The sequence below is a fragment of the Cervus elaphus genome, chromosome 19 (assembly GCF_910594005.1).
Source record: "Cervus elaphus chromosome 19, mCerEla1.1, whole genome shotgun sequence".
Lineage (NCBI taxonomy): Eukaryota > Metazoa > Chordata > Mammalia > Artiodactyla > Cervidae > Cervus > Cervus elaphus.
In genome coordinates, this window is record NC_057833.1 from 87,116,853 (window position 1) to 87,130,826 (window position 13,974).

The 13,974-nt window shown below is 36.4% G+C and overlaps 1 protein-coding gene and 1 non-coding gene across 3 annotated transcripts in view; both read right to left on the minus strand.

Annotated features, from left to right (window-relative positions):
* Nucleotides 1–13,974, minus strand: part of PIK3CB (phosphatidylinositol-4,5-bisphosphate 3-kinase catalytic subunit beta) — a 181,214-nt gene that overhangs the window by 71,401 nt on the left and 95,839 nt on the right. For both annotated transcript variants that reach the window (XM_043874129.1, XM_043874130.1), the window contains exons 5-8: nucleotides 13,187–13,410; nucleotides 10,793–10,972; nucleotides 8,179–8,349; nucleotides 7,178–7,255 (exon numbers count right to left, since the gene is read on the minus strand). In XM_043874129.1, the coding sequence (XP_043730064.1) occupies nucleotides 7,178–7,255; nucleotides 8,179–8,349; nucleotides 10,793–10,972; nucleotides 13,187–13,410 (653 nt within the window). The remainder of the gene's footprint in view (nucleotides 1–7,177; nucleotides 7,256–8,178; nucleotides 8,350–10,792; nucleotides 10,973–13,186; nucleotides 13,411–13,974) is intronic.
* Nucleotides 10,656–10,762, minus strand: LOC122676315. Its single transcript, XR_006335574.1, has one exon. It is a non-coding gene; the product is annotated as a U6 spliceosomal RNA (small nuclear RNA).

Genomic DNA, 13,974 nt, shown 5'->3' on the forward strand with positions numbered 1-13,974 from the left:
CCTTCTCTGAGTTGTGGTTCCAATACCAGTTCAGTTTTCAAATTCTTTGTAGGGCTATCTGGAACTGTCCTGTGTGTGCACCATAATACAGTGACTAGTCTGAGACACTGGTGATGGTTTATGCCACAGTTCTCAAAGTATAAAGGCAGTTGTGACTCTGATCCATATACGTACAGCTCAGGAATAAACCTAGAAGTTTTAAACCTAGAAGTTTTCTGAGCTCATCCCAGTCTGAAATCATCCAAGTATATTTTGTGGCTGCCTAAGGCCCCCCTTTTATTGTCACCCAGCGAGAAAACTGAGGCTTCATTCACCCACATTTCCTACAACAATTCTGAACAGAGAAGGCAGCAGAGTGGGGGGTTGGGGTTGGGGGAGGTGCAGGCGAGCAGGGATCATGATATTCACCATTTCCCTTAGGAGGACAACTCCTCTAATCAAAGAGGGAGGTTCAACTCTGCATTTTTAGCAACCACTGCTGTTCTGTTACCACTAGCGCTCTGCTACTGCTGCCTCAGGACTTCTAGGGAGACTGCGGCAAATGAGAATAGAAAACAAAGAAGAGAGGCCAAAAATGGGGAGATTCCCACTCTCTTTTTTAAGACTCAGAAGAAACCCTTCCAAATGGTGGTATAATTAGAGGGCAATCTGAGCTCTCTGTCTACACAAGTAACACCTTCTAGATTTTGAGCATCACTGATTTCAGGATTCTGCTGAATATCAAGATGGACATATGAAAAGGGAAATACCACAAGGCTGGTAAAAGATCGGCCAGTAAGCTCTACACTACAGAATTCTAAGCGCTTTCACAATGAAAGACAGTCAAGTGCCAGCCAGGCAGAGTAATGAATCTTCACTGAACACCTAGGATTTCATCATAGACTCCACAGAATCATAAGTTCTCTGGGACTGTGATTACAATGGATTTCACTCCCATGATTAGGTTTTACTATAAGATAACAGGTGACTTTAAGAAAGGGAGGGACTTCTCTGGCAATCCTATAGTTAAGGTTCTGTGCTTCCACTGCAGGGAGTGCAGGTTCAATCCCTGGTTGGGGAATTAAGGCTTCACATGCCACATAGCATGCCCAAACAAAACAAAAAGGGAGGGAGATTATCCTTCATGGGCCTGACCCATTGGTGAGCCCTTAAAGGGACCAGATTCTTCTGGCAGGATATTCAAAGCCAGAAAAGGATTTAACGCTTGAGAAATACTCTGTTTCAAGTATTGAAAATAGAGCCAAGAACAAGAACCTGGAAGATTCTGAGAGCAATTCCCAGCCAAAAGCCATCAAAGAAATGAGAACCTCACTCCTATAACTGCAAGGAACTGAGTTTGGCCAATAACTTGAATCATCTTGGAAGCAGATTCTTCCCAAGAGCTTTAGTAAGTAATGTAGCCCAATTAACATCTGGATTTCAACCCTGTAAGATCATAAACAGAAAATCCAGCCACACCATGCCCAGACCTCTGAACAAATATGAACTAACAAATATGTGTTGTTTTAAGCTGCTAGGTTTGTGTTAATTTGTTACACAGCAACAAAAAACTAATTTAAGGTGCTATAATGAAGTTAATGCCAATAAATTTATCAACTTAAATTCTTCAAAAGACAAAAATAATCAAAGCTGACACAAAAGAAACAGAAATTATGACTATCTATCTATCCAATAAAGAAACTAAATTTCTAATTAAAAACATTCCCACTAAAAAAACTCTATGTTCAGGTGCTTGGAGTAAATTCTACCAAATACGGAAGAAACAATACCAATCCTACTTAAACTTGTTCAGAAAACTGAGGAGGGAAAGGCTTCTCAACCCAATTTATAAGGTTAACATTAACCCAACTTTAAAATCAGAGAAGATATTACATGGAAAGTACAGACCAATATTCCCCATGAGCACAGACATAAAAATGCATACCAAAATATTAATAAGTCAATATCAGCAACATATAAAAGGCTACTACATCTTCAACATGTAGTGCATAAAACTTTTGAAAATCAATCAAATTGGGGCTTCCCTGGTGGCTTAGTGGTAAAGAATCTGCCTGCCAATGTAGGAAACGCAGGTTTGATCCGTGATCTGGGAAGATCCCACTTGCAAGGAAGCAACAAAGCCCTTGTGCCACAACCATTCAGCCTGTACTCTTAGAGCTGGAGAGCCACACCTACTGAGCTCACATGCTGCCACTACAGAAGCCTGCGTGCCTTGGAGCCAGTGCTCCGCAACAAGAGAAGTCAAGGCAATGAGAAGCCAGCACACTGCAACTGGAAGCCCTTGCTTACAATTAAAGAAAAGCCCATGCAGCAAGGAAGATTGAGCACAATCAAAAAGAGTAATTAATTTTTAAAAAAAAGAAAAGGAAATCCAATTAATAGACTAAAATATAAAAGCTACAAAATCATCTAAATAAATACAGAAAAGGCACTGAACAAAGTGAAACTTATTCTATCCCTTTCAGGATAAAAACTCTCAGCTAAGTAAAAGAAGAAGAGAATTTCTTGAATAAAGGGCATGTGTGAAAAACCTACAGGTAATATTAAACTTAAAGCTGAAAGACTAAATGGTTTTTGGTAAAAAGAACAAAACAGAAACATGTACTGTGATGTTATTAATTTCATTTATCCATTGACTGGATCTTGGGGTGTCCAGATATTCTGGTTATTTCTGTGACAGTGTTTTCTTTTTCATAAGATTAACATTTAAATGGTAGACTGACTAAAGCAGATTACCTTCCTTAGAGTTCAGTTCAGCTCAGTCGCTCAGTCGTGTCAGACTCTTTGCGACCCCATGAATCGCAGCATGCCAGGCCTCCCTGTCCATCACGAACTCCCGGAGTTTACTCAAACTCATGTCCATCGAGTCAGTGATGCCATCCAGCCATCTCGTCCTCTGTCATCCCGTTCTCCTCCTGCCCCCATCCCTCCCAGCATCAGGGTTTTTTCCAATGAGTCAACTCTTCACATCAGATAGCCAAAGTATTGGAGTTTCAGCTTCAGCATCAGTCCTTCCAATGAACACCCAGGACTGGTCTCCTTCAGGATGGACTGGTTGGATCTCCTTGCAGTCCAAGGGACTCTCAAGAGTCTTCTCCAACACCACAGTTCAAAAGCATCAATTCTTTGGCACTCAGCTTTCTTCACAGTCCAACTCTCACATCCATAAATGACCACTGGAAAAACCATAGCCTTGACTACACAGATCTTTGTTGGCAAAGTAATGTCTCTGCTTTTTAATATGCTATCTAGATTGGTCATAACTTTCCTTCCAAGGAGTAAGCGTCTTTTAATTTCATGGCTGCAATCACCATCTGCAGTGATTCTGGAGCCCAAAAAAGTAAAGTCTAACACTGTTTCCACTGTCTCCCCATCTATTTCCCATGAAGTGATGGCATGATCACATGGCATGACCAGATGCCATGATCTTAGTTTTCTGAATGTTGAGCTTTAAGCCAACTTTTTCACTCTCCTCTTTCACTTTCATCAAGAGGCTTTTTAGTTCCTCTCTGCTTTCTGCCATAAGGGTGGTATCATCTGCATACCTGAGGTTACTGATATTTCTCCTGGCAATCTTGATTCCAGCTTGTGCTTCTTTCAGCCCAGCGTTTCTCATGACGTATTCTGCATATAAGTTAAATAAGCAGGGTGACAATATATAGCCTTGATATACTCCTTTTCCTATTTGGAACCATTCTGTTGTTCCATGTCCAGTTCTAACTGTTGCTTCCTGACCTGCATACAGGTTTCTCAAGAGCCAGGTCAGGTGGTCTGGTATGCCCATCTCTTTCAGAATTTTCCACAGTTTATTGCAATCCACACAAAGGCTTTGGCATAGTCAATAAAGCAGAAATAGATGTTTTTCTGGAACTCTCTTGCTTTTTCGATGATCCAGCGGATGTTGGCAATTTCAATTTGATCTCTGGTTCCTCTGCCTTTTCTAAAACCAGCTTGAACATCTGGAAGTTCACGGTTCATGTGATGCTGAAGCCTGGCCTGGAGAATTTTGAGCATTACTTTACTAGCGTGTGAGATGAGTGCAATTGTGTGGTAGTTTGAGCATTCTTTGGCATTGCCTTTATTTGGTATTGGAATGAAAACTGACCTGTTCCAGTCCTGTGACCACAGCTGAGTTTTCCAAATTTGCTGGCATACTGAGTGCAGCACTTTCACAGCATCGTCTTTCAGGATTTGAAATAGCTCAACTGGAATTCCATCACATCCACTAGCTTTGTTCGTAGTGATGCTTTCTAAGGCCCACGTGACTTCACGTTCCAGGATGTCTAGCTCTAGGTGAGTGATCACACCATCGTGATTATCTGAGCCGTGAAGATCTTTTTTTACAGTTCTTTTGTCCTTAGAGTAGGTGGCTCTAATCCACTCAGTGGAAGGAATGAATAGAACAAAAAGATTGGCCCTCCTGAGAGAGTAAGAGAGAATTCTTGCCTGACTAACATCAGCTTTTCCTGGGTCTTGAGCATATAGAACTTCCACAGGAACTACACCATAGGTGCCTCCTGTTTCTCAGGCATTCCAGGTGGCACTAGTGGTAAAGAACCAACCTGCAAATGAGGGGATACAAGAAATGCCCTTTCAGTCCCTGGGCCTGGAAGATCCGCTAGATTAGGAAATGGCAACATGCTCCAGTACTGTGGCTTGGGAAACCCCATGGACAGAAGAGCCTGGTGGGCTGTAGAATCAGACATGACTGAGCGACGAAATACGAACAGACTCAGACTGGAACTAAACTATCGGGTCTTCTGGTTTTCAGTTTGCAAACAAACTTCACAGATTGTGGATCTTAACTCCATGATTAAATGAGCTGACTCCTTAAATAAATCTAGGTGTGGTGGACTTTCTTGGTGGTTCAGTGGTTAAGAATCTGCCTGCAAATGCAGGGGACATGGGTCCATCCCTGGCCCAGGAAGATTCCACATGTGCCACTATTACAGAAGCCCACAGGTCCTAGAATCTGTGCACTGCAACAAAAGAAGCCTGCAAACCATAACTAGAGAACAGCCTCTGCTTGAAGCAACTAGAGAAAGCCCTTGCAGCAACAAAGATCAAGCACAGTCAAAACTTAAAAATGTCTGTGTGTATGCATATATATATACACACATACACACACACAAACACCCTATCATCATTTTTCTTGCAAGAATCCTGACTGATGTTTGCTCCCATCATTTTTATTTAGTATCACCCTGAAGGTCCTAGTCAGTACATCAAGAAAAGAAAAGTCTGGAAAGAAAGAAGTTCCCTGCTCCCCATCTACCCCTAATCTTTTTTTTTTCCCCTCCAGATTTCTCTTCAACATTATACTGGAACTCCTAATCTGAACAACAATTTAAAAAAAATGAGATGTACCTACAAGAAAGTGATGTCATAATTGCATTAATTTACTTCAATTCAACTATGTAATCTCTCTCTGAAAAGAGAAAAAGGGTAGAGGAGGGAGAACCAGAGAAGTAGATGGAGTGGGGAGGGAGAGGGTACTTGAAATACTATATTAAGTGCACTAGTCCTAAAAATATATGACCACAAACAATAAAATCAATCCAGCTTGGAATAGCTGATGGAAGTTGGTAAAACCTATAGAAATAAAGTGTTACTCACAAGTAATCTGTCAAAGACAAAAATAAAGCATAATGCTCAAGAAAAATAAAGAAATATAGTAAATGCTTCTTTCGTCTTCTTTAGGAAGAAACTGAGTAAGGATGAAAGGCTTTAGAGAAACAATAACTAGAAAAGAATTAAATAGCTAATGAATAACAATAACCTAACAATAACAATAATCAAATGGGAAGAATAAGTAGTAATTCCCATTTTTAGAATGCAAACTATACATGGATTCATACAAAATCACTGAGCAATATGATACATATATGTTTAAAAAAACACTCCATATGTATAGGTATATTGGGTATATATAAGGGTATATTTGCCTATGTATGACTTCTAACCTTAGGAAAGTAATATCCAAGGAACTCTACTGAATATTTAATAATCCAGAGAACCATCCAAGATATAAAATGAAGAAATCAAATTATAGCTTAATGTATATAACATCATCCCTTTTCTTTAACAAATCAACCGATCAATAAAATAAACACAAGCATAAGTTTACATATATTTGTAAAAACATGGAGGTCACTCAAGGCTCAATGACCTTGAATCCCATGTGATAGTAAAGAGATGAGGAGGAGAGATCAGCAACTTCTTTCTTAAATCATATTTGGACTTTTTTTAACTGCTGCAATAATCATGTTATACTTTTACAACTGGAAAAGTTTAAGAAGGAAAATTTAAATTCAAGGGAAAAATTAAACTACCATTACAATAGAAAACAAGGTTAGTTGGTCTTAAGCGTATTCATTAAAAATTAAAATCTAGCTAATAATATAAGAGAAAACACCCTTATTTTAATGACAGCTACCCAAAGAATCTTTAATGTCCACTTAGAAAAACAAGCCATTGGTAATCTTTGGCAAGGTACTCCTGAATACATCCTCATGCCAGCAAACGTCTCAAACTAACCGAATCTCTTTCTTGGATCACAAAACTATTCACTTCATTTCCTGCCAAGCAAAATAGAGGAAAATGCATGCTTTACACTTTGAAGCAAAATGCCTTGTTAAGTCTTTACTTAATTGTAAGGGTGGTGCAATAAATCCCCATGTGTTAACAAGTTGTGGTCTACAATGTAGTCATCTATTTTATTTCAGGAATGGTATTACATTTTCTGTCTGTTCAGCAAGTTTAAAAGGAAAAAAAAAGGGGGGGAGGGGTGTGGGGGGGGAGGCCGGGGTTGGGGTGGCGCCTAAAAGAGGCTGAGTGAAGCTCTGACCAAAACTGAGAAAGAAGAATAAGCCTGCACAGAAACATGTGACCTACAGTTTTGGCTTAACTTTCACTTGCTGAATTCTTGATCTAAACCAATTTCTTTTCCATAACATACACTGGGGAAATGTCAATCTATCCAGTATATTTCCAACTATGCAAAGAATATTTTGGAACAAAAATTTATAATTGTTCTATAATAAATTGCCATATTCTATATCCTGTAACTGACCAAAATGGATAAAATGTAGTCTCCAATGTGTCATTAACTGAGCATATTAGTGAATTATTTAAATAACAGGGCAGAAGACAAATTAAAATCTAAACAAGTACTCACTTTTACAGTTTCTTCTGTGTTAAGTTTATTTCCCTTAACCAAGACAATTTGGAAAGGGTTGTTATTTTCCCAAACATGCTGTTAAAAAATGAAAAAATACAGGGTATTAATGTTTAATTTTAATTAAGAATTCATTTAATTACTCATTTCTTAATACTTAATGAAGAAATGAAAATTTGAGGCTAACAATGAAACTGCCTATCAGCTCACATGTGCACTGGCAAAATAATAAAAATACAACTCTGAACTAACAACTGAAAACCACATATATTAAATTAAGCATGACAACCACTAGCACTTACTTCTCAAGGCAAAACAATACTGCTACAAAATTCACTAAACACCATAAACAAATGGTATTAAAAGCTTTGGATAAATAAAAAATTGACTATATAAATTAATATACAGGTACTATCTTAATTATCAAGGAATGGTTTTTCTTAAGACGGAAGAACTATTTAAAAACTGTTAAGTATTCCAATGAACAAAAACTTAAGGTCTGCTTTATAAAAATATTATATTCTAGAAGAAATGTCTTTGTTACATTTAAAGTCTAAAAGTTCAAGAAGAGGAAAACAGACAAATTACACCAAAACACTATTATAAGCTAATACAAATGAGATACACCAGAAAATCAACTATCTCAGCACACCTAACTTTTCTACTAGAATGCCTCAGCTTGCTCTCTGAAGTCTCATGTTTAGCTCTAATCTCGAAATATACTCAACTTGAGGGCATTTTTTCTTTAGCACCTAAAGATAATCAAAAACATAAATGACCTATTTAGAATCATATGTAGCTTGAGTAAGGAAAAATAATAGTAGCTTAAAAAATTACTATTAATAAATGGTGATGGGTCTTTAGCAAAACATGAATTAGTTTCCATAGGAGAACTGAGCAAAGACTATGTGTGGCAGGCTTAAGCATAAAACCTGACAACAGCAACAACAAAAAAATCACATGGTTTTTAAGGTCACCAAAAGTTCATATGTGAAACTTACAGAAATAATCCGAGTTTTCTTTGGTGGTAAAGGAAGAGGAAGGTTAGATGAATTTCGATTTATGGCAGCCTCTATGGCAATCATTTCCTGTTCATACAGCTTCTTGATCTTGCAACATTCCACAAGTATAAAATGGGGTAATGTTCTGTTCATTACACAGTTCCGGATATACTACAGTGGCAAGGGAGAGTAAGGCAAGGATTTTCAAACAAAACTTAAATCAAGAGAAAAATAAAATTAAGCTGAACAACATAAGAATAATGTTGAAAGTCTGTATTAAACTCAATGTAAAAATACGAGAAATTAAAATAACAACATAAAATAGCTATCATTAAGTGAACACTTAAATATCTAAGAACTAAACTAGATACTTCTTCTATGTCAGAGCTAATCTTCTTAACTCTAGAAGACAGATTTCCCCCCTTTAATAGATTAAAGAACTTAAAACGAAAGGCTAAGTTACACATCTAGCATCTCTAAGACCTGGATTTAAATCCACCTGACTGATTTTTTTTTTGTTTGCTAAACCTTAGAGAAATATGTGACACAGTATATATGTTGTTTTGTTTTTTTTCTCTTTTCTGCACTCCACACTTGACAGGATGACCAACTGGCCCACTTTTCCAGGGGCAGAACTTGATCATCATAGACTGTGATGCTACAGTGCAAGCTCTGGCCAGTAAGTCAAAAAAGCTGAATATGCAGTACACAAGTAGCCATTTTTTTAAAGTCCTGAGGTGGCCAGCTTTCCATGGATCCCTAAGGTGGATATGGTACCTTATTAGCACAAGCCTCAAGGCAACCATTACTGTCTCTCCATCAAAAACCTACTGGCTATCCAAGTGTGATACTCTGTTTCATTTCCATGAAACCAAAATAACTCTCCAGAGGCATATAAGAAAAAGGGTGGTTGCTTACAATACCAATGATTCTAACAAAATGAATAAAAATACAGTGCATTCCTCACCAGAATAAATTTCCTATACAGATATAAAGTGTAATTCACTTTATACAGTATAAAGTATACAGTATACTGCATTCAATTCAGAACCACTGAAAATACATTTCTGATATTAAAAAGAATGGCCTACAAGTGGGAGTTAACACGATACTATGATAAATATATTCATTCAAAAACTTTTCACTATGAAAGATGTATCATTCCATTTCTTTCAAAATCCTTAGCCTATATTGTATATTTTCTTTCTCACACGACCTTGCACAAAAAAAAAAAGCACACATGCCTTTAATTTTCTTTGTAATAACAAATTCCAGTTTGGGCAAAACAAGATACTTTCCCCTTCCTAAGGTTTTTTTTTAAAAGTATTGAAGAAGCAGAAGGCTACTTAAAAGATGGCAGAACACGAAGAGAAGAAGTCAACACTTTTATGTTACCACCAAGCACTTTTCATCTTCTCCCTCTCAGGGTTAGAGTTCAAACTGTCAGAATGCCACAGATGCAAAAGCTGTGCACGAAGGTTATAACTGCTGTAAGATTTTCTACCTAAAAAACCAAGAACTAAAGGCTACACTAAATATCTGATAAAAAGAGAAGGGAGATATAAAATGCCCTGTTACCTGGCTAATAAATCAGAGCTCCTTCTCAAAACAGACATCACTTAATAATTGGCAGGCCATTATCCCTTTTGCTTCATACAAACACCAAAAATCACAAATAAGAGTAATCAAATACTTTTCTAAAATTCAATTACTAAGAAAAAAAAAATTCAATTACTATTTACCTCTAACTGTCACGGTCTATTATTCTTTATGTAACAACTATTTTCAGTCTGCAAATGTAATTTCAACAAAAATATCTTCACGTTCCTTGAAGGCAAAATCAGGATTCTCCTCTTTAAATAGCGAACCTTATGGCTGGGGGAGGGATGTCTCACTACATGTATCTTAAACTCCACTATACTCTGAAAATAATCTGAGGCACCTGAATGCTCTGCATAAAACATCCACTCAAAGAATTCATAAATGGTAAACGGACAGTTTTTTTTTGTATTGATATATATTTTTTAATCGTCTGAACTTTATTTTGTTTTCCTTTTATTATTATTATTAGTTGGAGGCTAATCACTTTACAATATTGTAGTGGTTTTTGCCATACATTGACATCAATCAGCCATGGATTTACATGTGTTCCCCATCCCGATCCCCCCTCCCACCTCCCTCTCCATCCCATCCTTCTGGGTCTTCCCAGTGCACCAGCCCTGAGCACTTGTCTCATGTATCCAACCTGGGCTGGTGATCTGTTTCACCCTTGATAATATTGTTGCAATGCTGTTCTCTCTGAACATCCCACCCTCACTTTCTCCCACAGAGTTTTTCTAAAAGTCTGTTCTGTACATCTGTGTCTCTTTTTCTGTTTTGCATATAGGGTTATCATTACCATCTTTTTAAATTCCATATATATGTATTAGTCTTTATCTTTCTGGCTTACTTCAGTCTGTATAATGGGCTCCAGTTTCAAAAATATGGAAGGCTTCACAAATTTGCGTGTCATCCTTGCGCAGGGGCCATGCTAATCTTCTCTGTATCGTTCCAATTTTAGTATATGTGCTGCCAAAGCGAGCACATAAATGGTAAACTGAGTTAAAACACATACCTGGAACTGAATTAGTGGGTGATCACCAAACACATATTCTACTCTCCCACTGACTTGCAACACATAGTCATAAGGGCTAACCTCATCTTCTTTCCCATGAATAGTCAGACGTTTTTGGATTGCCAATTCATTTATTTTGATAGGATTCATATTAGGAGATACCTGAAAACTAAACACATCCTAAAAAGAAGGGTAGAAAAAAGAAAGCAACTTTATATTTACAGTGAAAATATCACTCTTTACATTTGTACTTATTAGTAGTATTATTTATACTACATTATATCCAATGAGACACAATGCTTACACATATACATCCTATACATTTAATGTTTCAGTACATTTTTTTCACTCCTACCAATTTGGAAAATCATTTTTTAACCTAAATGAATATTTTGTTACAATTCATCTCATGTTTACTATAGTATCCCCACATGCTGGTTCCCAATGCTGGTAATCAGCAGTGATGCTGAAATAGCCAAATAAGGACTTTACAGAACTGGGCAGGGAGGGAATAATGTATGATGGTTACCAAACGTACTTTACTCTGAAATTTTGCCATTCCTGTTTTTTGATGGTAACATGAATGTTTATTCAATTATGAAATAGTGTTGGTAATAAATCACGGTATAGGATATTTTTCAAGGAATAACAGCCTAAATAAAAAGTGATCAACTCTATGTGACCTGCCAAAATGATTTAATAACTTCAAAATTTATTATTATATGTGATCCAAAACTTTTTGGTTTAATCTCTGGGAAATATGTAGCCAGAAGAAACGGAGACTAAGGAGATACGATAGATATATTTCATTTAGCTGAATACATGGCATGTAGAATAAAGGGAGACTGAATGGATACTTATTCAAATAAGAAAGTATAACCAGAATACCAGAAAGCTAGATTGAATTTTTTTTAGTTTTTTAAATACAATATTTAAATGTTTTCTTGCTCCCAATGTGCTATCAATATTTAGTAAGCAGAACACTTCCCATAGCTAATGGATATATCGGGTCAGAGACACAGGCTATAAAAAATGGTGAAAGAATTATTATATTATATAAAGAGCCTGCCAAGATGACCTCCAAACTCCTTTCACCATTAAGTTCTACGACTGCTTGGAATCCAATAAGTTTTCACAATGTCAGTATTTTCTTCTGACTTCAGAACACTTCTTTTCACATATAACCTGTTACAACGATTATCACGGGGCTTCCCTGGTATCTCAGACAGTAAAGAATCTGCCTGCATTGTAGGAGATTCAATCCCTGGGTCAGAAAGATCTCTGGAGAATGGAATGGCTGGAATGGCTACCCACTCCAGTAATCTTCCCTGGAGAATTCCACAGACAGAGGAGCCTGGAAGGCTGCAGTTAGTGCACGGCATCACAGTCAGACACCACTGAGTGACTAATACACACATACATAATAACGATCACATTAAAATTTATATATCTAGTAGAGATTTGACTCATATGTGATGAAATTCAGACTGACCAAGATTTCACAAATTGCCCACAGTCAGTATTTTCAAGCGGGATTCTAATCACCTTTTAACAGTGAATTTCCTACTTCAGCTCTTTCAACAATGCATGATTCTTTACAGCAGAGTCACCTGGAAAGCCCTCAATATAGAATGGTTACTGATAAAGGTTTTGTCATTTTTATCACAGTAACTGAAGGACAAAACAAAATATCCCTGTTCTCATCCCCTAATTCTAAGGCCAGAGCTTACATGAAAAAATGAGTATACCTGAAACAAAAGGAGAAGCAGAATTTAGCTTGTAAAATCCTATGAGCATTCAGATACAGATTAACTGAATACACTCCCTGTTATAATGCCCAACTCCATATCAGCACTTAGATCACATATTCATAGAATGCAAAAGTAAGAAAATAGAAAAAGAGCTCTTTTGATCAAATCTTTCATTTTATAAACAAGAGAAAAACAGGAGAAAATAAATTATATCTAAATTAAATTATATCTACATTATATCTACATTACTTATAACCAGAGCTGGCAAACTTTTTCTCTAAAGAACTAGACTTTACTGACAACAAATGAGTCTCTATTGCGTATTTTTCCTTTTCTTTCCTTTCTTTTTAACATCCCTTCAAAATTGTTTGAGTTTTATATAACCTTAAAAATATAAAAACCATTCAAAAACACTGCAGTTTTTAGACCCTGATATACACAAAAATGCATCAAAAAACCGTATGTGTGCAAACGATATGTCACCTTAGATTGTCATACCTAATCCTAAAATATATTTCCATCTTAAATCTAAAATGATCTTTGCCAGTGTTTACTAGGTGAGCAACAGCCTCCTCTAAGATTGGTATTGCATTCTGGGAAAATTCACAAGTTTATTATAAAGTATCTCTTAATATAATACTACCTGACAATTTTCAAAATGAACAGCCACAATGAGCTTTCCTCCATAAAGTTTATCTTCTAAATTTTCAGGGATGGATGGTTCAAGCTCAGGTGGATAGGTATGCTTTAGCCAATCCATCCAAGATAATCCCACAAGCGACTGAATCTTTTCCTCACTGAATCTGCGCATTTTTATTCGGAATTCATTCACTTCAGGATCCTTCAAGGCATCAAATTCATGCAGACCTAAACAAAAATTTTAAAGGTGTCACTTTAAGTATCTAATAATAAAGAGAATACAAAATATACTTAAGGAAAGTTAATTTGGATTATTGATTCTTATGAAATTAAAAAAAAAAACTCGGTAGGAAAATATTATGAAAGATAAAAAAGAATACTCAAGATAAAATAATGAATTTCAGGTATAGAAGATGAACATACAATTAGATATCAAAAGAATACAAACTTGAAACCGCTTAAAGAAATATAGTTGGTTACCAGTTAAAAAAAGATAATCACTGAAACTCACACTACCATTTTAAAACTATACGTGAAAGAGCCACATGTTTTCTTTACAAATCAAAATACATTTAAAATATCTAACAAAGGCTAAGAATCTGAAAATGTTACAAATAAGCCTAAAAGTCAAGCTATTACTGAAAACTCAGTAAACTTAAATTTTATAAACTTTTAGTTTATTGTGATTTTCCAACAATGGTTACAGTATATCAATTAGTCAAAAATCTCACAAATACAAAATTATTCTTTGCTGTACTTAATGAGTCACTTCTACCACGAAGACATCTATAC